Source organism: Gavia stellata, chromosome 5 (genome assembly GCF_030936135.1).
Source record: "Gavia stellata isolate bGavSte3 chromosome 5, bGavSte3.hap2, whole genome shotgun sequence".
NCBI classification, from domain to species: domain Eukaryota; kingdom Metazoa; phylum Chordata; class Aves; order Gaviiformes; family Gaviidae; genus Gavia; species Gavia stellata.
In genome coordinates, this window is record NC_082598.1 from 50,833,622 (window position 1) to 50,860,826 (window position 27,205).

At 41.1% G+C, this 27,205-nt stretch overlaps 1 protein-coding gene across 1 annotated transcript in view; it reads right to left on the bottom strand.

Annotated features, from left to right (window-relative positions):
- FAM13A (family with sequence similarity 13 member A) overlaps positions 1–27,205 on the bottom strand; it is a 132,291-nt gene that overhangs the window by 95,529 nt on the left and 9,557 nt on the right. Inside the window, exons 4-5 of the mRNA XM_059817530.1 lie at positions 23,769–23,949; positions 13,749–13,908 (exon numbers count right to left, since the gene is read on the bottom strand). Coding sequence (XP_059673513.1) covers positions 13,749–13,908; positions 23,769–23,949 — 341 coding nt within the window. The remainder of the gene's footprint in view (positions 1–13,748; positions 13,909–23,768; positions 23,950–27,205) is intronic.

Below are 27,205 nucleotides of genomic sequence, written 5' to 3' on the forward strand. Positions count from 1 at the left end.
CTTTTGTATTTGCAGCACACTACCATACTGTCACACAAGAGTTTAAATGCATCTGATTACAATTGCCCCAGGAAGGAATTAGGAAAAAAAGGAGTTAGTAAAAACAGTAGTTATACACTGTGCTCTATTTTAATGATAGAGATAAACTTATTTGTTGATAGTTTGGTATTCCAAGACATCTTTGTAACAATCTCATTATTACTGCTGTGCTCACCCTCTCTTTCCTACTTGGTTCAGTAATTAATCTCTTTTTGGCATTACAAACTGCATAATCAGAGGAAACTGGCCTGTGGGATTTTCAGTTCAAGTTATAAATGCTGCTAGAAATCATCAGATCTATTTTGTTAGCTGTTAATACCTAGAAGATGATCTTAATTAGAACAAACTCAAACTTTATCCATGAGAAGCTTTTTCTTAACTAAGACATGGATTAGGTTTTTTTACAGAAACAAGGAGTCAGATTCCCTTCTGATATAAAGAAGGTGCAGCTCTGAACTTCACTAAGATGTCACCTAATTTACTGCATGGAAGTATTTGGCCTTGTGCCCCAAAAGAGAAGAGCTATTACACATGATTGTTTGCTCACTGACTCTATGAAGAGGCTTTGACAGAAAAAACAATTGTTGTCAGTGCAGTGATTAAGGCTGAAAATGTCAGTACTAATTTTTCATTAGGTAAAAAAATCATGGTAGCTGGTAGGGAGGATCTGACAAGAGCTATATAAAGTCATGGGTGGTGGAGAAAAGATGGACTGTTCACTATCTCCTTCCGTTAAAAAAAAAAAAACCTCAAGAAAAAAAGCAGGTGACCTTCAAATGACACTAGTAAAAGCCATGTTTATAACAAACAAAAGGAGTCAGTTCTTCACTTGAGAGGAAGCAATTTGTGGCACTCTTTGCCAGATGACATGTTGGAAGCAAAAAGCTTACACATGTGCAAGGGGTACACAAGACAATTACTCTGGACGTCACTAAATACACAAACCACATCAAGACCAGGAAAGCCTCTGAGAATAGTCACGAATTGGTAGAGTAATTGAAGGAAACACCTTGCTGCCCTGGACATCCGCTTATGGCCAGTGTGGGAGGCAGGACACTAGGCCAGATGGATCCCAAGTCTGAGCAAGTATAGCCACTCTTATGTAGGATGAGCAACCATTAGGAGAATTATTCAGTGAATTCAATGCTGTGAATGATTGCAATGGGATAGCCTGCAGCAGCTGACTCTCTACTGGGTCAGCAGCTGTACACCACAGAGGAGGGAATATTCTGTTTCTCTCAGCAGCACCCCACGTAACAGTGCAATGCAGCCTTTGCTTCAGGTAGGCGTCAGCAGGGTCACAACTGTGATTTTTCCCTAGGCTACAGCAAAAGTGGACAACAGTGTTGTCCATGAAGGACTGCAGAAGAAACAGTGAATTTCAGGGTTCCTAGCTCTCTTGTCATTTGATGTTGGAGTGGTGAATATCAACCAATCCAATGCTGTCACCTGCACAAAGTTCCCTGCAGCACAGCAGTGCAGAGGTGACATGCAGCAGTGCTGTCAAGGGTGCCAATGCAGAAGCAAAAGGGCCACAGTAATTACAGAGCTGCTTTTCCTCCTACTCACAGGAAGAAGAAAATATGGTATCTCTGCCCCTCTGTGATCATGCAAAATAGCTCATGGCTGATGAAGGCTCCATAAGACATGCAAAGTATCAAATAATCTATGTTTTTAAGACTAAAATTGTGTACCTGATGGCATGGGGATTATCAAAGGCATTTTCTAATTCACGTGGTCACAGGTATTTTCAAGAATGTTAACTGGATGGAATAACTAATTTTTATTCAGGTATCAGTTCACAGAGTCATCATTCAGTGACGCAGATACCCTCAGGAAAAATACAGACAAGGATTTAACATGAACAGTAATTAAAAAAAAAATAAAAAATCTTTGCAATGTATTAGGTATCCTTTCCATTTTGTACCCAGGAAGAGATGAAAACATCCTTGTTAGAAGGAGGAACAATGTTAGCAAAGCTGTTAAACATTCTCTTATCTAAACAAACCACGTAACAAAGATTGAAACAGCTAGTATTTATATATGGGATTTTTGCCTTGGTTGCTATTGGCATATAGGAAGAAGAGTAAAGCTGACTTGGTATCTATCTGCTGTTTTACCGTGCTATCATTCACACTATACTTTAATAACCAGAATTCAGCAGAGCTGTTTCAGACACAAGTAATAAAAAGCAAACTCTCACAGTTCGCAAAAAACGCATCACTGCTTTTCAATATGAAACTAATACCCTATTCAGTCCCCCTTTCATTTCCTTTTGTTCTCCCAAGACTATTTATATATATGACCTTTTACCTGAGACCATACCTCTTAATAAACAGCTAAAGGTTACTCTGTTTTGCCTCAGTTCAACCTTAACCTACTGCAATTATTGCCACGAAACATGTACAAAGGTCATGAATTGTGATATGAAAGCAAGAGAGAGATGCGGAAATCCATTATTTTTAGAGAGGACTGCAATATAGAAAAGGAAATGACAAACATAGTAATAATCCCATGATATACCGCAACGCTGGCAACTACATGTGTACAATATCATGGTATTTTCTAGAAGGAAAAGAAAAATGTGTCTCCAGCCATCCAAGAGGACCGGTTACTGAATGCTGCAAAAAGTTAAACTGGTAACGCTGGGATCAAATATAATTCCAGAACTTGTAAAAGGTTACAAAGACCTCACTGAGTGAAAACATTCATCTTCCATGGCCATTCCCACAATTTGTAAGTGCCCGTCATGTATTAGCTGGCTAGGTTAAGGTGTCATACAATACGTTAATGACCACAACTCAGCTTCTCATGACTGAGGTACAAATAAGGAGCCTGCAGCAGAATTTAAGATTAAAAAAACAAATCAAACATTTAAAAAGTGACAAAACAACATTGCTCTCTTGCTGGGTGTACCTAATGTACGTGTGTGTATATGTGTGTTCAGTAACAACAAAGCTAAGATCAGTTCCAGGGGAACATTTTATTCTCCCTTACAATTTTGAAAACTGGAGTCTGATTTATCTATTTACTGTAATGTTATTCATAAACAGAAAAAGTATGATCTAAAAGAAAAACATGACTTAGCTACGGGAGAAAGCCAGGCTCTCCCAACCTGCATCTCACGTTACAGTTGCTTAAACTCAGTCTTGGAAAAGCTAAATGGCATTTCTGATCTAAAAGTCAAAATACTCACAAGGAAAAAGCTTTTTCACACATGGAATTCAGCAATGTTACTTTTAAAAGGAGTATCTGATGTTGCAGTAAATTAGGGAGTCCTAAGTGTCTCTATATTGTCCTAGTTACCAGTGTAAGATTTCCAGTGTACAAAGAACAGAGCCCTTTCTTAATAGTGAAACTGAGATGTTCACTGCTGGCAATTAAGGTCAAATGCTGCTGGGATCTGCTGGATAGATCAGATTTTCAAAAGCGTACATATTCAGACACGTACAGAGCGTCTGGCCCCTTGCGTCCCTTGCATCACATACTCCTGTTGCTGCTAGACTGCCCTGAGCCCTGTTTATTACAAGTAAATTTTGGGGCACCAGAAATACTGCAAAGCAGTGGATGTTACAGGCGCACCAGGGTGTACCAACCAGCTTCTCCCGGACAAACTGATCTTCACAGTACTCAAAGGAGGGCTTTTCAAAAATGCATAGGACTTATACCAAAGTCAATGAGCATTTCACTACTCTTATCATGGGAAAAAGAATTAATTCAGCGCTGAGCCCTTCTGAAGCTCCCACCTTGAAAGTACTATAGGTGAAGCTAATGGCAGAGGTCAGCAAGAATTAAACAGCCACAGGCTGAAAAATGGCTTACACCTCATCACTTTGGATCAGTTCTGACTGCTTGCAATATGTCCTTGTTACAAAAACAGCACTGACTGCCAATTTATACAGTGGGAATAATGCTGATCATTTCATATAACCTGATTAACTGAACGACTCATTAATGAGAAACAGAATAAACACTGGGGAATCTGAACAGGAGGAACTGAGAGATTTGTCTTAGTAGAAAAATTCTTATCCTCCTCTAAACCTTCTTTCTTCTCCATGGGTACAGCAAAGATGCTCAGAAACAGCTGGCCAGAGCAGGGGCTTACATGCTTGTTTTATTGTACCTTGTTTCTTGGTGCTGACTTTGATGCTTCCCTTTTGAAAGACATTGTTCTGACTGAGAGGGACTGCTCCTATGTGCTAAATGACGATGTCACTCCTCCACCCAAAAAACCACACCCCACAACAAAACAACAACAGACAATGAATGAAAAACGTTTTAAGTAAAACAGGTGCAAATATAGACCGGGACACACACACATATATATATATATATGGATCTTATTTTCTCTCCATTTTGATTATGTGGTATTATCATGGGGCAATGATAATATCACTGGGTATTTGTTTAAACAAAAAAAATGCAAGAGAGTAAAAGCAAAGCTCCTAAGCATCTCAACTGCAAAATTTGCCAGCTGGGTTCAAACAATTTATAGCATACTAGAAATACGGACAGCAGGACAGAGACACATTTGTTATATACCCCTGTTCCCTTTAAACATGCTAAGTCTTAATGTGTTAAAATGAAAATATTGTTGGTAAAATTCTAGCTAAAGAAATAGCAGCATAATCATTTATTACTTTATAGAGTTTAGCATTAACATATTTGTGTAAATATTCAGGATTGCATTTGGTAACACCACAAGTGACAGATTTATAATCTCGTGAATGCTTTAATGAACTTCAAGAGCAGAAACATTCTGTTTTAATACTACATATACAGAGTTGTCAAAAACAGCAGAGCTAGAAGCACTGGAAAACTATTTCAAAATTACAAAGGAATTGTTTAGGGATCATCTGATTTTTTGCTTGCCTTTCTGAATCACAGCCTAAACATAACTGTCCTCCTCACTCCAGACTGAATCTGCCATAGGTGAAGGGTTTGGAGGCTTATAAACTTTCCCCTACAAATCTCATATTGCTCATTTCCTGTCAGCTCGCATCTTAAAATGTCATTCTGGCTGAATCACTATATACCGTTACTATAAACATGCCCATCTGCTCACTGGTGAACAACTGCGAAGTGAATACTAGCTGAAGAAATACTAAACAGAAAACCGGAGACAGACTTCCACAGGTGCTCTTTCTCCTCACACACTTTCCACCCATCTTCTCATCTCCCATGTGAACCCACTCCTACCCTCAGGGGCTCCCTGGCCCAGGCAGGAGAAAACTGGTGTGACTTGCCCAAATAAGGGGATACTGAATGAAATGGAAATGTTTGTTGAGACCTTCAGAAAGGATTTTCAAAGGAGATCAGTTCCCACTGCCTCCTGATGGGAAAGAATTAATCCAGTCCTGAAAGCTGACCATTAACATGATGCTAAAATGGTCCCAGTCATGAAAGAAGAATAAAGGAAACTATCTAGACCCTGCAGGCTTAGCCAGGGCAGCGTAACATGGATTAGAAGTGGATGCCTTTTTTCCTGACGTAAATGAGGGATTGCTCTCGTGCCTACTGAGTATATAACCATGGGACCTGAGCACTGAGGTGGCAGGGAACTGTGACTTATTTAGGGGGAACCCACTCAGCTATGGAGTTGGTGAGTTTTCAGCCGTTTACTCCCGGATCTTGTCAAGGGATTAGGTCCTCATGCTAAGGTGTTTAAGTGAAAACAGCTGAGGAAGATCTTGCTTTACACATCTGAGGAAATAATATGAAACATCATGGCTTTCAGTGGAGATGGAGCTTTACAACTGACTGCAAAGGGAGCAAAGACAAGCCAAGACGGAGAACTTTTTGACCGTCTTCCCTTTCCTACCACTCCCCAGGGATGAAGGGCTCAAATCCTACCAAGGGCTAAATGATGTGGTCCGAGTATTCAATCAGAAGGAGCAAGCGAGCACTCCGCTTTAAAATAGTGCCGCTGAAGTCGGCTGGAGCACTTTTCTTGACATAAAAAAAGGCATTTAAGGGGCTTGCCTGGCTAGGTTGGACACCACACACTTTGCACACAGCACCAACAGACACAGCTACATGCGGTGGATTGCTTGCCTCCTTAGAAATCTAACAGCACACTTGCAGAACACTGTGCATGCACTTTTGCAGCCATTTAAAGTACTATTTTGCCAACTAATTCTCCCAACTGAAGTGGCAGCTTTTGTTAGAAGACTGGAAAAAAAACAGGATAAAAATGCAAAAGTTAATTGCACCTAAAATAAAAGGGTTGTTTTGAAACTATTAGTTTTTGCAAAAGCCAGCAAGAGACCAATTTCTGTAGCTCTTCAGGGAGTGAAATCTTCCTGTTCAGAGGTCATCAGAATGCACCTACATTATATTCACAATGTTGAAATTGCACCTTTATAATTTTACTTGACTTTGTAACTTTAAATTTTAATTTCATTTTAATGTTACAATTTTAATTTTATAAACAGACTTGCTTTCTTTTCTGTATCAGGTGAACAGGGCTATATATTCTACCACCTAGCAGGGGAAGAAAGGGAAAAGCCTTGCGCATTCCTTTCCCAAATAGGTAATCAAGCTAGGAACAGCATTACATCCTCATCATGCCAGTGCTTGTGTTCCAGTGCAAACATTTATGTGCTCTGAGCTGACTGGTTCTTAAAAATGAAAGTGCTCTGTCAAGAAGGCATTAGAGCAAAAAGGTGAAGAAAAGAAAAAAATCTTGTAATCCTGCATAACTAGGTAATAGGTTGTATGTTTTATTTGAAGACAATACGGAGCTAAAAACCATCATACTACTAAAGATTACATGTTTCACCTGAAACCTGTGAACGGGTAATTCCAGAAATCTCCCAAGAGTGAGTCTCATAATAGTTTGCCTGCCTAGATTTCCCTGGCCACTTGAACTAAATAAAAATCCTCTTCACTGCCTATCTTTGATCATCAGAGAAGCCTTATCACTGTTACTGAAATGTCCCGTTTCATTACAGTTGTAACAATGCAACACTGGCTAGCTGTTCAACAGAGGACTATATGCGGCTGCAGTTTGAACACCCCTTTAAGATCTTTGGAAATGAAAGGTCCTCATTCAAAATTATTATTTTTGTTGTTAATGTAGTTTTCATAAACCTATTTATTCAAGAAGATGATAAAATTGGCAATACCGCAACTCAAGACTGACTAATCTTTAATTACATGAGTTATCACTCAGTTTAGTGCCACAAAAATCTATCAGGACCATACCTAAACACACTAGGAATTCTGTTCCAAAGCAAAACATAAACAACACTTTAGCACAATACCCTGACACTTGTAATGTGATAAATGCACGGCAGTGCAGATATACTGTCAGAGACTTAATTGTTCACACGTAACACTGCCCAATAAAAAAAAAATAGTTATTTATTATCCTAAAAATCTGAAAAATACAACATGGACCAGATAGCTAATCAGAACACTCAACCCATTTCTCTACCCATTTCTCTCTAACTAGCAGAGCCTATTGATCAACAGACTGAGACTCTCCCAGACCTTCACTGGGTTAGGAAATTGGATAGAAGTCTTAAGGAATGTAATAATAGCTGGCTGCAAATGAGACGTGTAAACCCCAACAAACCTCAACTTACTTTGGAATAAAAAAAATTAAACCACATGATTCTTTTATGGGAAGGAATTTCCAAATATATATATTTCTGAAGAAAGTACGTGTTATACTTCCACCTGCTGGCCACCTGCCTAGAAGATCCTGTGGATCTCATTCTACTAGGTGGAGCAAGAAACTGAAGTCCTTCCACGCAAGGTGTCAGGAACCTGACAGTTCAATTTGCCATTGAAATTGAAACTGTTCTAAGATAGATTTTCTATATTCTGAAAATTACACTTTTATTTTTTTTAAAATCATAGAGATTTCCAAAGAAAAACTCCCCACCATTTCTAAGTATAATACTACCATATGCCTGAGCAATGAGCAAGAGGAGGCTTTACGGTCCTGAGAACAAAGCAGGGTCTGGAATGCAGCTTGCAGAGATTTGCGGCTCCCTTACTTTCCAAATTATGATCCACTGAGAAAGAAAGCTAAAGAAATCCCTTTACCGGGCACAACTTGTGTTTCCCAATGACTGAGCAATCTTTGAAAGAAGAAATATAACTGGGGTGAAGGTGTTCCTATGCCTCCTCAGTGCACATGCTCAGCAAGAACAGCAGTTCAGCTACCAACAGCCCTACAGAATCATGTCTCTTTCTCCCATCTCTAAAATTAACTAACTTTTGGTTTCCTTAAGAACACCTTTCTTTGAGCTGCTGCAATCTGTACCTGATTGAAATACTCCCTCTGGGAGTCTATAGCATTGTGGATTTCCCCCAGCTATGACCAACATGGCAGACAAGATGCAACTTGCTCCACTCAAGCTGTTTTTCCTTTCCAATACACTGCTCAAAGAAGCTTGATGCTTTCATGACTTTATCTGAATGATCCTGGGGCCTGATGGCATCCACCCAAGGGTGCTGAGGGAGCTGGCAGAGGAGCTTGCCAAGCCGCTCTCCATCATTTATCAACAGTCCTGGTTAACGGGGGAGGTCCCGGACGACTGGAGGATTGCCAATGTGACGCCCATCTACAAGAAGGGTCGGAAGGAGGATCCGGGGAACTACAGGCCTGTCAGCCTGACCTCGGTGCTGGGGAAGATTATGGAGAGGTTCATCTTGAGGGTACTCACGGGACACATGCAGGACAACCAAGGGATCAGGCCCAGCCAGCACGGGTTCATGAAAGGCAGGTCCTGCTTGACCAACCTGATCTCCTTCTATGACCAGGTGACCCGCCTGGTGGATGAGGGGAAGGCTATTGACGTTGTCTACCTGGACTTCAGCAAAGCCTTCGACACTGTTCCCCACAGTATTCTCCTGGAGAAGCTGGCGACTCGTGGCTTAGAGAGGTACACTCTTCGCTGGGTTAAAAACTGGCTGGATGGCCGAGCCCAGAGAGTTGTGGTAAACGGGGTGAAATCCAGTTGGCGGCCGGTCACAAGCGGAGTCCTCCAGGGCTCAGTTTTGGGACCAGTCTTGTTTAATATCTTTATTGATGATCTGGATGAGGGGATAGAGTGCACCCTCAGCAAGTTTGCAGATGACACCAAGTTGGGCAGGAGTGTTGATCTGCTTGAGGGTAGGAAGGCTCTGCAGAGGGATCTGGACAGGCTGGATCGATGGGCCGAGGCCAATTGTATGAGGTTCAACAAGGCCAAGTGCCGGGTTCTACACTTTGGCCACAACAACCCCATGCAATGCTACAGGCTTGGGGACGTGTGGCTGGAAAGCTGCCCCGCAGAAAAGGACCTGGGGGTGTTGATTGACAGCTGGCTGAAGATGAGCCAGCAGTGTGCCCAGGTGGCCAAGGCGGCCAACAGCATCCTGGCCTGTATCAGAAACAGTGTGGCCAGCAGGAGTAGGGAGGCGATCGTGCCCCTGTACTCGGCTCTGGTGAGGCCGCACCTCGAATCCTGTGTTCAGTTTTGGGCCCCTCACTACAAGAAGGACATTGAGGGGCTGGAGCGTGTCCAGAGAAGGGCAACGAAGCTGGTGAGGGGTCTGGAGCACAAGTCTTGTGAGGAGCGGCTGAGGGAACTGGGGTTGTTCAGTCTGGAGAAGAGGAGGCTGAGGGGAGACCTCATCGCTCTCTACAACTACCTGAAAGGGGGTTGCAGAGAGGTGGGTGTTGGTCTCTTCTCGCAAGTGACTAGTGACAGGACTAGAGGAAATGGCCTCAAGTTGCACCAGGGGAGATTCAGGCTAGATATTAGGAAAAAGTTCTTTACTGAAAGAGTGGTAACACAGTGGAATAGACTGCCCAGGGAGGTAGTGGAGTCACCCTCCCTGGAGGTATTCAAGGAGCGTGTGGATGTGGCATTGTGGGACGTGGCTTGATGGGCATGGTGGTGTGTGGTGTGGGTGGGTTGTTTTGGTGGGGTGGTTTTTTTTTTTTTTTTTTTTTTTTTTTTTTTTTTTTTTTTTTTGTAATGGTTGGACTTGATGATCTTACAGGTCTTTTCCAACCTTAGTGATTCTGTGATCCACATATTCCCATATTGGCATGGGATGGCATGAGCCACTACTCCCCTGTTTCTGGGTATTTGCTCAAAATTAATGATTTAGGGTTGATGTTGACTTCAAAAAAGACAATTATGAGTGGATGATGTGAAGCAGCAGGCACCTAAGCCATATCACAAATGACCAAAGACTGCAGGGAGAATTAATATTCTCGCAATACCTCTAGACACTAACTAAAGATAGGTTCTTGTTTTTCCATTTGAGATTTCAGCACCAAAGTAAGAGCCTGAACCCATGAAAAATAGATAAGAAAAAGCAGGGCTAATTTTGTAATGCGGTAAGCTGGAAAGGCATACTAGAGCACTGAGAGAAGTGCATTGTTCGATGTTGTACTTTTTGATATCTTTCCTTATTTTTTTCAAACCACTGTCATTGGGTTTCAAATTTTGATTCAAGTTAGCCCTTCTGCAAATTTGTGGCATTCTTCTTTCTTTATAAGAAGTTTCATGCTTACAGGTGCTCTTTCCAAACTCTCAATCAAGAAACACCTAGATCAGCACCGATGGCTTTGACCATCATGAGGTTAATCTCTTAACACAATGTAAAAACTAATTTCTTCCTTTAAGTACCTCCATCCCCATTTTGGGAACCTTACCTTTGGGTAAGACTAACAGCAGCATTCCAACCAAAAGGAGGCATTAACGCTTGTCTAGGAAAATTGTCTCAGTAAGCCCTAGCCCCACACTACACACCCAGGAGAAAACATAAGGGAGGTCACATTACCACAAGCACTGTACTAACCTAGAGGAAAAGTTATGTCCACATTCAAGAACATAAAAGAAAGGATGGCAAAGAAATACAGACTGTGGATGGGCTACAGCATGTGTGCACAGTGACTGGAGATGATGGAAGGCCTTGTATCAAGGGTGCTGCAGCTTTTGCACTTCACTACAGACTGCCAGCCTTTTCTCTGGAGTGGGAATGAAGGGCTATCAGATTTGAGTACAGGAAGAATAGTGAGACAAGGCTGTGGGAATTCGGGAGAAAAATGTAAACACGGGAAAGAGAGAGAATGAAGGCAATCATGGGAAAGGTAGCAGTGTAGTGACTCAGGGTGAAACACTGGCAATAAAGTGAGTGATTTAGGGGAGGTGATGACAGAAATATCCCAGAAGGGAGTGAGGTCACCTAAATCTCCCCTTCTCACCCTTCTGGTGCTCACAATGTAAAAGCAAAAAACGCCATTCAGATAAATGCAGCTGAGTTTGGTAAAGCGCAGGTCCTCATTTTCTTCCCTTTCCTTACTCTCTGCTATCCCATTCCAATATGATTCATGCTTGAGTGCAACACCCTTAAAATCAACAAAGTCTCAGTTTATGAGAGCGCTATCGTGAGCATCCTATGTTTTTCACTCCTTCCAAGAGGGTTACTTGGCAAATCTCTCTCCAGCTACCTGTAGATATGAATTAAACAATGGCTTTTCAAGAAGCCGTTTGCTTACAAATGGCTTGCTATTTTCTGGGCACTGTGACCCAGATCATGCCAAGTAATTCTCTGATGCATTTGTTCTTTTATGATGCAGATCAGCTAGCTCCTACTGTATGTAACAGTTCAGGCATTAGCAAACTGGCAATCACTTTTCTCTACTGGGTCTCACGTATTACCACTCAGTTTTCTCTTGAAGTGCACCACCTCTTATTTATTATACAAATTGGCTAGGATAGGGGATATCTGCTAGGATACAAGAAAAGTAACCTTTCAAAGAGCCACCTGACAATCTTAACAAGCACTTCTTATGTAGCTTTGCTACATGAAGTTAGACTCCGGTATTTCTTGTGTTTGAGTATTTGTCTTGGTTAAGCTAGAAAACTTCTCACCCAAATTAGATGGACAAGGAACAAAGTCAAATTTTTGCAGCTGACTGCCAGCAGAATTTGGAAACTATCAACAAGACACAAACACAATGCAAGCCCTTGTGTTTAGTCATGGCTCATTCCTCTCAGGCAGTCATCTGTCTGCTGAGGCAAAGCGATGGGCAACATTTTTCATCTCACTTGAGTAACTATACTTTTCAGGCTGTTTTCTTGGAGTAATTCTGGTTGTCACCATGTATGTTGATAGCTCAGATCTCTGAATTGCTGTGGGAAATCTCCCAGGTCTCCATCTTTGTGCATTCCCAATTACTAATAAGTCCTCAGAAGTGAAAGACTATTTTGGCTTTTGCAACTGGTTGAGGCTTGAAGGAGATGGAGATGTATCTGAAGCCTTTCTTCTGGGCTCTTTAAAGTACCGCATCTTTTTACAATTATGTTGTTCTTAACCTGTTTTTGTTACTGAAGTGACCATCAGCTGCTAAACATCACTCTCATCTGCCAGGCACATGATTTCCATTGCTCAGAAGTTACTGTGACTTCAGTAACATATATTAGGGAGGACACTGCAAGTCATCAGTCATTGTATCTCCTTCCTCAGAAGCATTCTAGGTGAATGTTAGTAACAGCTAAAAGACTAAACAGCTAAAGATTTCCCCACTGATTCACCACATAAGAAAACAACCAACCTTTCTAAAGGCAGCAGGGTCTGACTCATACGGATTGCCCTGCAGTTCAGATTCAACAATTGCCCTGCAGTTCAGATTCAACAGACCCTCCTGTGATACACTGCAAAGGAAGAGCTGTTTTCAGCTGATTTCACTTGACTGGCAGAACTTGGGCTCACACCAAACTTCTTGTTCTGCCAAGGTCAAAGACACTAGATTTTTAGAACTTATTTTCTGACGTTTCCATTCCAGCCAGTGAAGCCTAAGGTGATTTTATCAGATATTATCAGTGGTGCTTGCAAAACCCTACCAAGGGAAGGCATGTAGTTCAACCCTCTCAAACTCAAGAGCTCACACCTTGGAAGGGAGTAATTATCTGCATAGCTAACACACAAAAGGAAATAAGGCAATTGCAAACCATTCTCATAACCATTTCCTGCACAGACTTCAGGTTGCTTCCTGTAGTAGAGACAGCATAAGCCAGAACAAGGCACTTCTGGCTGCCCTACTTATTTTTGTCAACTTTTTCTGAACTTTAGAATCCTCTGATATCACACACATGCCCTCTTCCCCCCAAAAATACTATACTTTAATTATATCACTTTTATTTAACAGCTCCAATGTACTTTCTTCAAATAGTAACTACTATTTAATGCTTGCCTTCAAGTGCGCTCAGAAATGGCTGTTCTGAGTCAGAACATGTGATTTTTAAATTCAGGTACATTCTTGTTTGAGACAAGCAGATTTCATAGTGGCAAAGGCTAGAGACCTCATACTGTCCTAAAGTATGAAAGTTCGTCATCACTGATGTACACGACAAATGATCACCATGTCAGAAAACTTGAATACGTCCTAGAATTATTCTGCCTCCTCATTTAAAAACACTTAATTTTTAGCAGATATATTTCCTATATAAATAACAGCGAGAGGCTAACAAAAGATAAAGGTGTTTAACAGAATCAACTTCCAGACTAGTAATGAAAATTAGCCTTAGCCTATTGAATCGATTTGTAAACTGTATACCAATCAATAACACAGAACATTATTATAACAGTGCCTGCCTCCCACTTACCTAAAAGATTTCTGAATTGAAGCCTGCAATAAGCCTGCTAATGCAATAACTTGATTTGCTATAAGAAAACGAAATATTAGAGATACTCACTTTTACCAAAATAATTCTTGCTAGCTCTTCACATACAGGCTTTTCTTCATCCTTCTTCAAACTTTCCAATTCAAACAAGGTGTTGTAATTTTCCAGCATTTTTGTCATTATTTTGTTGCAGATCTCCTGTTCTTTTATACCTTCAAATCCAGAGGGCACGCTAAAATTGGACAGAACACAAAGCAGAGTGTTATAGGTACTCAACATACAAAAGTTCCTGCACAGAGTCTCTGTAACATTTCAGTTGTGGATACAGGCTGGCTAGCATGCACAGGGAACTTTGTCTTGGAAAGGAGGATTGTACCTATGGTGGTAACAACTATCACTGTTTGTTTGCAGTTTTTCTTACAAATATTAAATACTGTATCTGTTGGTCAAACTATCTACTCCACAGAATTTAGGTAGAGATCTAATTGAGACAACCACCAAATGAGATACCACCAACTTTGCTAAAAGTTAGGTTCATGACTGCAACACAGACAGCACGAGGCATTTAAATGATCTGAACTGTTACTGGGAAGAGTCAAATTCCTTCAAGAAGTGGTTTGTGATGACCTCAAAGGTATACAAGAAGGATAAGGCAAAAAATTAAGAAAACCCACATGCTGAGCAGAACACTAAAAGTTAAGCAAGATCTTTGCATCTTCAGGTGACCCCATGCTGTACACCAGACTTCTTAATCTAAATCTTGAGTTGCCACTTCCTTTGAAAGAAGGCTCATAACTCACAGGCCTTTTTAAAACATGGAGATGGAGGCTGCTTTCTGCAGAACAGCCTAAAAGATTCATATAAAAAGAGGTTTCTAACCTCCACTTTCTGGGAGAATAATGGCTAGTAATTGGCTGCGGAAGAAACAACTTCTTGCTCTCTTGAAACAGGCCCCTGTGCAGCCAGGAATTGCTTGTCATGGACCTTAAAGGCACACACAAAAGAAAAGGCAATATACTGATTTGGAAGAAGCATTGTATTCCAGTCTATGCTCCCTTGCCTTCCTTATGTGTTTCACACAACCCTGTCATGTGGTAAAACCCACATATTACTCACAACAGAGCACACAATTAATTGAAGCATCTAATGATCATCTGCTGGAGTGTAGGCTTTCTGCATGCTTTATTGGACTTTGGTGCCCAAAACTGACTTAAATTCTGTTTTAACGCAAAAGTAAGATCTCTGAAGAATCTTTTTCAGCGTTTAAAATACTTCTCTATCATCCAGCATTTGCCATTGTACATTTCCAGAAGACGCACTCTCCTCTCAATAATCCACAAAATGGCTGCATGGATGTCAATTTTCTAAAGACCTTCAAAGTGGCAGAGACTGCAGATCAGGAGGTACAGAAAACACAGGAAAGATTTAAAGGGAAGAAGCAGGGGAGCAAAAACCAGAAATAAAAAAAGTTCAAGTATTTTTTGGTTGAGGACGACTAATGATTGTATGAGGGGAAAAAACAACCCAGCCCTACAAAAATTAAACAAATGCCATCTGAGCTATTTTAGAGAGATGTAACTTGAAAGTAAACCATTGTTTACTATAACCAGCAAATTAGAATTTACAAATAACTGTCTACTGTAAAACTGTAACTATAGTTCATTGGGGCCAGATGTCCTTTCAACAAGAAGGCTCTGAAAGCAGATGCCCCCAGAAATTTGCCATCAAGAAGTGCCTTCTTGTAGGGGTTGCATGCCAATGATCCTTCTCAATATTTTACTCTCTGCAATAGATATACATGCCAACAGGGAGAGGATTCCACTGCAGCAGAACGCATCTTTGTAAACTCCAGAGGAGAATCTTTACTGCTGTCATTTCGACATTCAATACATGCTGGAGTCGCAGAACCTGAAGCTTAAAGGTACTGGATTATTTTACGCTGCAGAACATTGCCAACTGTAAAATGGGTCAGTCTCAGCTGCCTTAAATAAATCCATTGATTTCATTAGTGTGGAACCTGGCCTTAGACCAAATAAAGAAAAAATGGGACAACTTCTATTGATGGATGTGCATGCATACTTGGGCCAATTCACTTTAAAGAACGTCACATACTCACTAAAAGATAGTAACTGGCCTGCATAAAAGAAAGCGTATGTATGCAATAGGCCCATGCAACCATCCTGATTTAAGGAAACCTCTCTTCCCATGCTAAATGGTGTTGGCTAAATGAATTGGCATGGCGCAGAGCTTGCTTGATAATTCAGGCAAATTCTGACTGTTACCTTCCTGATGTGTTTCTCCAAAACAGGGTACCACTTAAATAAGCCTGGCAGCCCTATGAAATTCAGTCCTAGGAAATGGACTGAAAATGTACTAGAGCGAGTTCAAGTCAAAATTAGGACTCCAGAGAGCTTCAATGAGTTTTAGAGCAGAACCTTGACTTAAGCCACATCTACTGGGAACTATGGCCTATACCTCCCTATTGGCAACAGCTAACACCAAAAAAACCTCCTCCTGGTTGAAAAACAGCCCAGCCTATAAAATTTCCACAATACACAAACAGTATTTAATTTCTGCACAATTCCATGGCTTTCTTGCCATCCCTTCCCCACATTACATTGTCACTTGATTAAATCAAATTTAACTTTAATTTGATTTAATTACTTCATTAAATCAAACCTGTGAAAAGTCCAACATCTTATTCTGAACAATTCTGTACATGTATGGTGAGATGCATATGCAGAACACAAGGCTAAAGCTCATGGCTCTTTAGTCTTTTTTATCACCCCTCTCTGAATGTAACCAAGCAGAGCAGCATGAATTATTTTATTTTAATAGCATTGTAACATACTTTATCCATTGCCAACTCTCTGCCACTTAAACAGGCATATTTTACAAAGTTTCTAATTTTTTTTCTCTTTAATTGCTGTTATTAGACCTCCATCATGGCAAGGACTATTATACTCTTTGAGCTACCCATGGTGACCTTCTCCTTGCAATAAATCTTCACCTCAGCATATATAGGAAGTTCAGATAATGAGCATGCACCACCGTGCAGATTTATACAAGTTAAAACCCATCCGTTGCCACACTGCATGATCCACCAGCCTGACTAGACTTTTCTGAAAACATCTGCAAAAAAAGAATATCTTTCTTCAGCTTTTCTTAGTCTGAAAAGTCATTATATCTACAAATTTCACTTCAACTCCCTACAAAAACCCAGTCCTATGAAAAACGTATTCTCTCACACTACCCCTTTCATGATCCACACCCTACTCCTTGGAAATTTTTCATATTCTTTTCTGAAGACCTTGTTAAAACATTACAGTAAAATTGTGTTCATAGTCATAGTTCCTTTATGTGTAATTTGCATGTTAATTAGGCACTATAACTGTGTTGCTTTTAGAGTTAGATGCACATCTTACTCCAGTTACAAAATCCTCAATAGCGAGGACTTGATCCCCTTACAGCCACGTATGTACAAACTACTTCAGTAGCAGCAGCAGAACATCAGTTTCACCACCAGAAACACATTCTCTAGAAGGGAGGCATAAACCTGTAATTTCTGTGGTCATTTCTAGAAGAAAAAATGTTGATGAGTTCAGTTCTATCTTAAAGATTTGAGCTGGAAAACTGCCACTGAGCTCTCGCAGTAGCTTGCAAAGTCATGAACAGGTACATAGCATAGGCAGTGACAGAAGCAAATTCTCTAGTGTCCCCCCCTTAGATTCCTCAGACACCCTGCCCTTCCCAGAGAGATGCTCAGAGTGATCTGTGTACAAAGCACAGCAGCTCTACATCAAGTATTTGGAAAAAACGTGCTTTGTCTAAACAAGGCACCAGCATTAACAGTATCTGACTCAGTCAAGCATGGCTAAGGGCAAAGGTGCACTAGTACCACAAGTTTTACAGGATATTAAAGACTGAAATTATTGATGAAGCCTCTTTAAAGCAGAAAAAGCAGTAGTTCTCAAAGTTAAGACATTACTTGGGAATAGGATCAAGTTGTTAACACTTCATTTCAAAATACGACACCCAGCAGTATTTCACACTTCTGTACAATGTCCTATCAGCATGTCTGGCCCACCCACCGCAGCTCTATACCACTCATGTCCATGCAGTCCGGTGGTCACTTGGTTCTTTCAGTTCTTCCAGACCACTGTAAGGCAAGAGTGTGTCTGCTTCCATGAGAATGCTCATGAAAGCTAGTCTCAAATGGGTTAAACCACATCAAAGCCCTGTGTCACAACTGTCACTCAGAACTGAAGTGACCTGAGGTCAGATTAACTCACTGTGAATGAATTACTTACATTTCGTGCGTTAGTTAAATTAATTTACTTCAGGGACCCTGTAAACAAGCTGTAACAGGCTAAATGCAGAGTGGGCTTATGACAGAGTGAATCTCCAGACTCTACTGAAAGCGGTGCAGTAACAAATCCAAACATGACTGCATCCGGCACAAGACAGGCATGGCCACAAGGCTCTGTCACCATCCACCACACCTGAGAAAGTTGGACTGAGTGGACTGAGATCACTGAACTGATTTCCCCAGGCAACAACTGCTGACAGCTCCCTGTCAAAACTGAGAACCAGCAATTTCCATGTGAAATGGTGCGTCTCATTACAAGTTCCCGATGGTGTTCGACCCCACCCTGTCTGAGATGAAGAATGCATATTTCTGTTTCCTTAAGTGGCTTTGCAGAAGTAGCTTGCATGGAATGACAGCACCGTTAATCCCAATTTACAAACCACAGAGGGCTATATGCTCCGTCTTCTCTGACTGCTACTTCTGCTGTTTGTACAGGACCTTTTGTAGAGGAGCACCACAAAGTCACCTTACTATTCTTCTAGGGGATCCCGTAAGAAATGAAGGGACTCTGAGGACAGGGAACACTACATGGGTTTTTTTGTTTCTCCAGCCCTTGCAAAACATTCTCATTAGTACCTCAGTTGCCCGTGAGACCCTCAACAAGCACGACTGAAGGTTTTGAGAGCAGAACTGCAGTAATCTTAAGAGGTTACAACTTCAGGCAGTCCGCTCTGTCCCTCTAGACAGATGTTACTGTGTCTATAACAGATGTGACCTCATGGCCACAACTTGGCCCTGTACTTAAGCTGATGAAAGTCATTTGTCTTAACACACTGGACCACAAACTGGTGCAGCTGAAAACAGGCACATACTCGTGTCTGCAGACTCTGCTGCAAGATCAGAGGCTAACAGGTAGCTAAAGCTACAGCAACACTAACTTGAAGCAGGTGTTCATCTCAGTGTGTGTGAGTCATTTACATGCTCTTCATCATTTACAGACTTGTCTCTCACCAGTTTGGACCAAACGCAAGGATATATGTCACTACCAAGATTTTACAGAAATGTCTTAGCTTCTGAGGCACTGGAGAATCCCACAGCGCATCTAACTGCCTACCTTTTAAAATCTGTCCCAGATCATTTTCTGTAACATCAGATTTGGGAGTCTAAGTCAACTCAGTAATTCCATCTCTGCCTACATTACTTGCAGTAGATGCATAATGCAAAATGCATGTAATGCAGGTAATGCAAAGCAGTTAGATTGATGCTGGCACAAAGACTTTACTGACTGGCTTAATTTATATGCAAAATCTTTTTCTCCAGCAAAAGCTCCATTTTTCATCAGGAAATTGCAGTGATAGTAGGCATCTTTGAAAGCGCAACCTACACAAAGGGGGACAAAGGGCAGTCCATAGCCTAACACCCACTCACAAGGTACATCACTCATCTCCAAACATTTCTAAACAGAGGCTCTTTAAAAATGGTCCTTGTGGTAAAAATAAATAAAAGAGAAACTTTCTCAACTGAAATTTTAAGGGGTGGGTGTTCCAGAACAGAAGACTTGAGATGGAATTTGGCCAGAACACCCCTCCACTTATGAAGAGAGAATGCATGTTTTGCAATCTTCACTTTATTTTACATATAGGCCATTCAATAGACTTCAGATGACAAGCTGAGTACACAATAGAAAAGAAACAGGAGATGAAAACATAAAAATGTATCACAGAAAGGCTTGGCAATATAGTCTTTTATGCACTTCCCGAAGAGAAGGCAAGTTCTCATGAGTATTTAGTGCGGTTACGGATGAGGACATTTATGGCCTTCCTATATTATGCTTGATGCTTTAAACTTGCATCATAGGGTGTAGCATACTGAATTCTTATGAAAAATAACTTTACACTGCTGGCAAATACAGTATTTAAAATCTATACAAACCATGTAAGAAAGGTTAAGTTGCGTGCTCCAATTTGCAATAATGAACGTTAGAACAACAATTTTCAGTACTCACTTTGACCCCGATCCTGGACTCACGTTTGTTTTTAAGACTGATGCAGGATTGGGACTGCACTGCCTGAAAACAAAGTCCTTTCACATAATGTTTCAAAGGCCAGTATTACTCACTGAGGAGTTCTAGTTCAGTCCCTCTGCTTTCACTTCAGCTTCATATACCCAATCTGTGTAGGCCCCAAGGCTGCTAGAAACCAAGGTAAGACATTAATGCAGAACTTAAGAGCAAATTTGAATTCTTACAAATTCAGCAACACATTGGAAATCTTTCTGAACCTCTGAAATACTCACAGCTATCCTACAGACAATCTACCTTTTCTCCTTACCTAATGTTTTCTTGTACAACCCTTCAGGTAACTTCTGTTATGTAGTCATCATACAGAAATAAATGCATCTAAGTCTAGCATTTTAACTGTATACCTGCATTTGCCAGCCACTTTTGGGGGGATGGAGCAATCCCTCACAACATGCTTAATCTCTGTTGGAATGAAACACAGTCAGGTTAGTGAGGGCTTGAATGATGGAGGCCACACACACAGATCATTCTTTGAGAGAGCGCTGCAAAAAAGGGTGCAAATGGATCCTCTGCTTACTCTGTAACTGGCAGACCTCACGTCTCTTACCATCCCAACTAAAGGACAGGATGAGTGCAGCAGCCTCTCTGATACTCAGCTCCAAGAGAGCAGAGAGGAGGAGAGAAAATCCAGCTGGTCTCCTCCTTCCTCTTCAGCACAAGCTGTGGGAGCCAAGCAGAGACACACAGCAGGCCATAACTAAGGCTATGGCTCTACAGGAGCTGAAATTCAGGTCAATGGACAATAACTTCCTCCACGAGTAACGACGTTGCAAGTGTTAATACTCCACACAGATTAGCCCAGTGACAGAACAGACAACTATTTATGTCCCTATACCTTCATGCTCGTTATTCCTCAAGGGCTGTATTTCTCTGTATACTTGACCTTTGGCTTCCATCACAATAAATCTGAACAATCGAAGCTGGAAGAAAACAGTGCACTAAATCTCAAACAATCATATTTTCCTTTTTTGAGCTGTTTGACCTCGCCCTTTACATTTTTCTTACATCACACTTCATTACAAGGAATGCAAATAGCCATTTTCTCCCCTCTTCTGTTCATTAGAAATACAGAAAGCACAAGATAACCTTTCATTAGAAAAGCACCAGTGCAGTTTGTCAAACAGCAAGTAAGGAAGCAGGGGAAGTAATGGATAAGATAAAAGTAACAAGGGTTGAAACTTTAGGAGATGAGATAAGTTATTGAGAACATGACGTAGAAAAATAGAATGAGATGAAGAGAATTAAAATGAAGTCTAAATGTCTGGAAAGTGGCCCAACAGTGAGATTTATTCAATTGTTAAACAGCTTCAGTTACAGACTAGGAGATAATATGTTTAAATAGCTAAAATGTCACTAAAAATATCTTGTAGAAAGCAATCCTTCACTATCAGCAGATGGGCTTTATCTTCTCTGCCACTGTGCATTAACTACACAGGCTCTGATGCTGATTTTAGACATGAGTCTAAAATGAGCGTGAGCTTCTGACAGAAAAATCTCAGATCTTCCTGCTTCAGCAGCGTAATTGCTGATAAGCTGGATGCTAAGCCTTCTTTCCTGGTCCCAGAGAAACACCCCATACACTGCTCTGAACAAACAACACAAAGTGAGAGGAGTGTTCACTTCAACCACCTGCTGATACTTAATTTCTGCAGCTAGTCTCTCTAGGGGCTGCCTGTAGCCAGTAGTGAGACAGCCCTTGCCAAGCAGGCTTCAGGCAGCCTTACTCCAGAGCTCTGAATTGCATTCTGAGGATCTCTCTCTGGCTGCTTGGCCAACCAGCTGGCTAAGCCCAATGCCTGAAGTTCAGTGCTGCAAGTGTTTTCCTCCTCCTATCAAATCTTTGTTGATACAGATAGTCACAGTTCCAGCAATTTAAGACTTTCTCATTAACACATGAGAAAAGGGTATTTGAACTGTTGCTCACCATCTTTGTGTCTGGACCACAATCCTGAACTACCGTGAAAAGATCAAGATCTGATGAAACAAATAGCTGAATTACCAGATAGTGAAACTTAGCTTAAATAAAAATCTATATCCACACTTCTGACATATTTGGGTCTTCTAAAAAATACATTAACAATTTGTTAAGTGTCAAGCCTTGCTTTCATTGCCCCTTTAGCTACACGAGCACTTATTTCAATGTGTGTCAAAATTGCAGGGCTGGCTGTGTTCATATACAGCCACAAGAGCCCTTGTGTTTTCATCTCCAGTGAACTCTACCTTTCTCAGTCTTCTGCAATGGAATGATGAGATTCTGCCCCTCTTACACACAGGCCCTATACATTACAAAAATTGTTAAGTCTTTTCTATGTCATCTTAGGAGCAGAGATCAGTAAAGGCAACAGCTATGCAGCTTTTAAGAAGTATGCTTTGGTTTAATCTTAGGAATGCCAATTGCAATTCCAAACTGCAACTCTCTGCATTCTACACTAAAAAGTATGCAGAGCTAATTTTTAAACTTCCCTGAACAAACTGATGAGTAAACTAAAAATTATTCTAATAGCCACCTGGGAGTTTGAGTCAGAGAGATTCAGCCACTGGACTCAGATTCTTCTAATTTTTTTTTGTTTGTTCTTAACTCCACTAATTCATTTAGACAGAAATTCCCAAACTCCCCATACAAATGTAGCCTTTAAAAATTATTTTGCTTTTGCTTGTCAGAAATCTGCAGTACTGTGCTTCCACTAACTCTCATATTCATGCGTTCCTGCACATACTGCTGTCTTTTGAGTTTTCTTTCTTTTGGAGAGGAAGACAATTATTTTGAAAATATGCTTTACCTTTTTGTATTTACACAGTGAACGCTTTAATCCTGACATATTCACCTTCATCATCCATGAACAACATCTTAAGGCGAGGCAGCAGTGTAGTCACAAGGACAAGCTTTGGTTTAAATGTCTCATCTCTGTGTGTTCTTTCCCTAATCAATGGAAAAAGATATGCTCCTTTAAAAAGAGAGCAGGCAGCATCTAGCCTAGGTATGTGGAACTGTCTCAATACATTACAAGGAACCTAATTTCTGTTTTCTCTCTTTAAAAGAAGTCTACTTCTTTCCACTGGCTACAGAGGAAGCCTAGGGAGATAGTCTGATTAGGCAATTAATCTAAGTCTCGTTAGGCAACTCAGTATTGTTCCAGAGCGAAATTTTAAAATTTTTCAATACAAATCTGACCGGACCAGTTTCTGAATATACTAGAAGGATGAAGAGCCCAGACTCATTGGCATCTTGAGGACAGACACCAGATCACAAGGCTCAATCTGCAGAGAGTATGCAGTATCCATCTCCAGAATTTATACAGCACCTGGGTGCTACATAGGAGTCCTTTTCCCCCAGGTATCCTTTCTCAAAGCCTTCTGCAGAGAAGCATCCATATTATCTGATGGCAAAGGAAGAAAGCTGTATAAACACAAGTCTTGCACTTACACAGTCTGAAAGCCTTTCATTGTTATACTCCTGTTCTGCTGCCAACGCAGCAATAGAAAACTGACCAACTGTTTAGCTAAACAGCAAGAGGAGATGGGAGAGCAACTCAACTCCCATTCAGCTCAAAGAATAGCTTTAGCACTAAAATTTATCACAAAGCCCCAGCCATTGCCTCCGTTAGATCACCCTGACAAATTAGGGTTCTGAGCTACATTTCTGGCCATCTGCTCTGTTACATACTCTGTCAACATATGAGGAAAAGTGAAAACCCCCACTTACTGAAAGCAGTTTGGTCCAAATACAGTGGCAAGATTGCAAAGGTTCATCCTGTTCTCTACATGATGTTCAGCAACCTTTACCAGGAACTGGCACAGATACTTCAGCAGGCAATAATGAGCATCAGGCAGTTCTTTAAGGAGTTCTTTCAAGTTACTTTCCTTCTGCATGTCGTTTCTAGTGTCTAGGAAAAACAAGAGCAGAAAAAAACATATGTATATGGTTTTCTACATTGCTGCCAGTTTACTCACATGGGTAAGCAAGCAGTGGGATATAAAATTTAGTCTTATTTCTGTTCAGAGACAAGAATCCTCCAAACCCTTCAATTTTCCTCCCCTTGATTACTAATTATCTTTTCATGAAGCTTAAAGAAAAACAAAACACAACTAATTTCCACATAGGAGGTGAATTTTAATGTTGTGGCTAACATACTTCTCTTTAGATAAAAAAACAACTAGCACATAGTGTTTTCTACTATAAATTGCTTGCAGTTATGATAAGGAAAGCCAAAGCCATCTCTCAGAAAAAACACACCCCTTCCACCACCATCACCCCACCACCCAATTAGGGAATGCCCTTGAGAACTAATTGCCTCTGTGAGCCTCCCACTGGGGCTTTAGATTGACAGGTACTTTTCCTTTTACTGAAGGATTTTCCATCCCTTCTAAACAGAAAGATGTTAATAACCGCCACAAAACATTCTGAACACAGGTTTGCACTCTGAAAACAAACAAGGCTATTGGCCTCATGGCATCAGTTGTATTTGGTGGGTAGCATGTCCCTGTTCATTAACCATGATGTATTATGTGGTGCGGATCAACATCAGAGATGCTTATCACTGGGTACAGCTAAACCTTTGTTCATTTCTGTACTTTCAAGAACAGAGACAGATACCAGATCATAAGATCTTGAGAAATTACCCTACTTGAAGGGCACAGAACAACATGAGGCAGCAAACCCCATTTACTGAGCCATGAAATTCCTTGTCCTTGTGAAATGGGAGAAAGAAAATATGTCTTTCCTCTCTCTCCTCCCTTTCCGGTGAAAAAGCAAGGGAAGGAACTCAAGCCTTTCTCCCAATACAATCCAAATATCAAAACTAATTTGATAATTCTCCTGCTGCTGACACTCATTTCATGGATTTTAGCTTTATTTTTAAAAATTATTATTACAATTCGCAGTGAATTTAGAGAGTGACATGCATACACAGTGTTCCATGCACTTTGTACATTCTTCAGGGCAAGTATACATCTGCTATCTATGACCATATTACTTCAAATAAAACAGCTTTTCAACTTATTAGAGAGCAAAAATAGTCTTGAGTCACGACAACCAATTGCTTGGAGCATTCCTCCTCCTTTTGTCCACCTGCTAGACAATTTTTCAATTTGCTTCAAAGTCAATCACTAAGGTTTACTCAGCTGGTATTGACCATCAAAGAAACATTAGAGCACCAGAGCTGTTTATGCTACTATGCAGACAAGCATCAAGTGCACCAAAGCCCTAAGCTTATGTACATGCCTAATTTTGTGAAGTACAAGCTGTCCCGCGGAAGTCAAGACTACTAAGTGCAGTCTTTCTTACTCAGATTAAAGAGGGTGGCATGAAGCTAAGCATATGCTTCAGTCGCTGCAGCATCCTGAGACGAGACAAACGAGCTTGTCAATAATGGAAAACAGCAGAGTGCCAGATCTTCAAAGGCAATTCAGGAACCTATATTCAAGCCATATTTCCAGAAATGTCCAGCTACCAACACACTCATGATTTTCAAGCACAGTTCATGATGGTCTTTTGAAAATTTTGCTCAATAAAGCAGAGAGAAGGAGAAAGGAGTAAAAGAAGAATGAAGGCTAAGGGGAAGGTGCTCTCAAGGCAGAGTCAAAGGCATTTGCCTTTTTTATTTTGGGAGCCTGCCAGAAGCTATGTGAAGCAGGCGGCACCCCAGCAGAGGTCTGCAAGAGAAGCCTAGCTAGATGAGCAGCCAGGAAGGGCTTGAAACTAGGGATGAGATGGTGGTTTCTGGACTGAGGAAGGGAACAAAACCAGCAGCCTCAGGACACGTCTAGGCTCAGCAGCCAGAGGACACAGAACACTGCATGACAGGCAGAGGGCCAAGGAAGCCAGCAAGGGCAGTGTGGCACCTCAGAACTGAGCTAAGGACTCACTACTGAGGGACATGTCAAGGAGACAACTGAAAAGGACAGGCAGCCTCTCTAAAAATGTTAATTAACTAGAAACAGGAGCCTCAACAGTGTAGGAGGCACAGACACATTTGCAAGAGTGTTTTCAGTCTCATTTAATTTCAGTATACACCCACAGATCACAACAAGAGGGACATATTTTCCAATGCTTCATCCTATTTCTGAACATACCGAGTTTCTTTGACACACTACAGACACAATCTAATTCCCCAATTCAATCCCTCTTCATGCTACTCCTTCCCTCTGTAGAACATGCTGCCTGAACATCTCTAAAGGTATGGATGCCTGCAGACAGGTGTGTGTAATTGCTTTGCTCATGTCTCAAATGGTCTGACCCCAAACAACTCCAGCCTGGAAGCACTGAAACCGTATCAGCACGGTGCCATGCCCTAGCTAATTATCTCTGCTGTGAGGCGAGGAAGACAGTCCAGGGCTCAGTGTCATGCTACTATGTCTGCATAGCTTTCAGCTGCCTTGCATACTACCAGCTCGGAGAGCAGACAGAAAAGCTTGCATCTGTCTGTAGCTATCAATGTGCCCTAGGAAGTTAATCTTCGGCACATAGGCAGCAGGTTGTACATTGCAATACCACTGCACCCACCAGGCTGTTGGAAGAATCAAAGCATTTCTTTCCACCTCCACAATCTATGGGAAGTGGGACTTCAGTCTCTCTCTGCCAAGAAGCAATCTGCTTCAGACATGATCCTGCCTCAGGGGGGAAAATAAAAAAAATAAAAAAATCACGCCTTGTTGCCATCAGTAGCAGAAATGCTGGAAGTCCTCATCATAAGAAGGTTGCCATCACAATCCAACTTGAGACCCCTCGTTCTGCATCATTAAGGCACTTTGCAGAGCTGTATTTATGCTTCATTCCGACATATTGGGAGCAGAGCACTCTCACTTCTTTTGCAGCTCTGCTGAGTGTCATCATCTGCATAAGAAATCCAGTTCCAAGAGTTTTTACTGCATAACAAACATCTGCATGTGGAAAACAGAATTTATTTCTCTAGTTTGGAACTAGTCCTGATAACACCAAAATGACAATAAAAGCCAAAGGAAGAAGTTAAAATCATGCCACAAGAGCCTGGAGAACCACAGGCAGCTAGTGAATCTGATTTGCTGCACTGCTGCAGTTACCGTGGTTAAAGGGTCAGCTCTCATCTACTCATTTTCACACTCATTTATTCATTTTCACAGTCACTGTTCAGGTTGAAATTTGACCTCTAAAATCGCCCAACA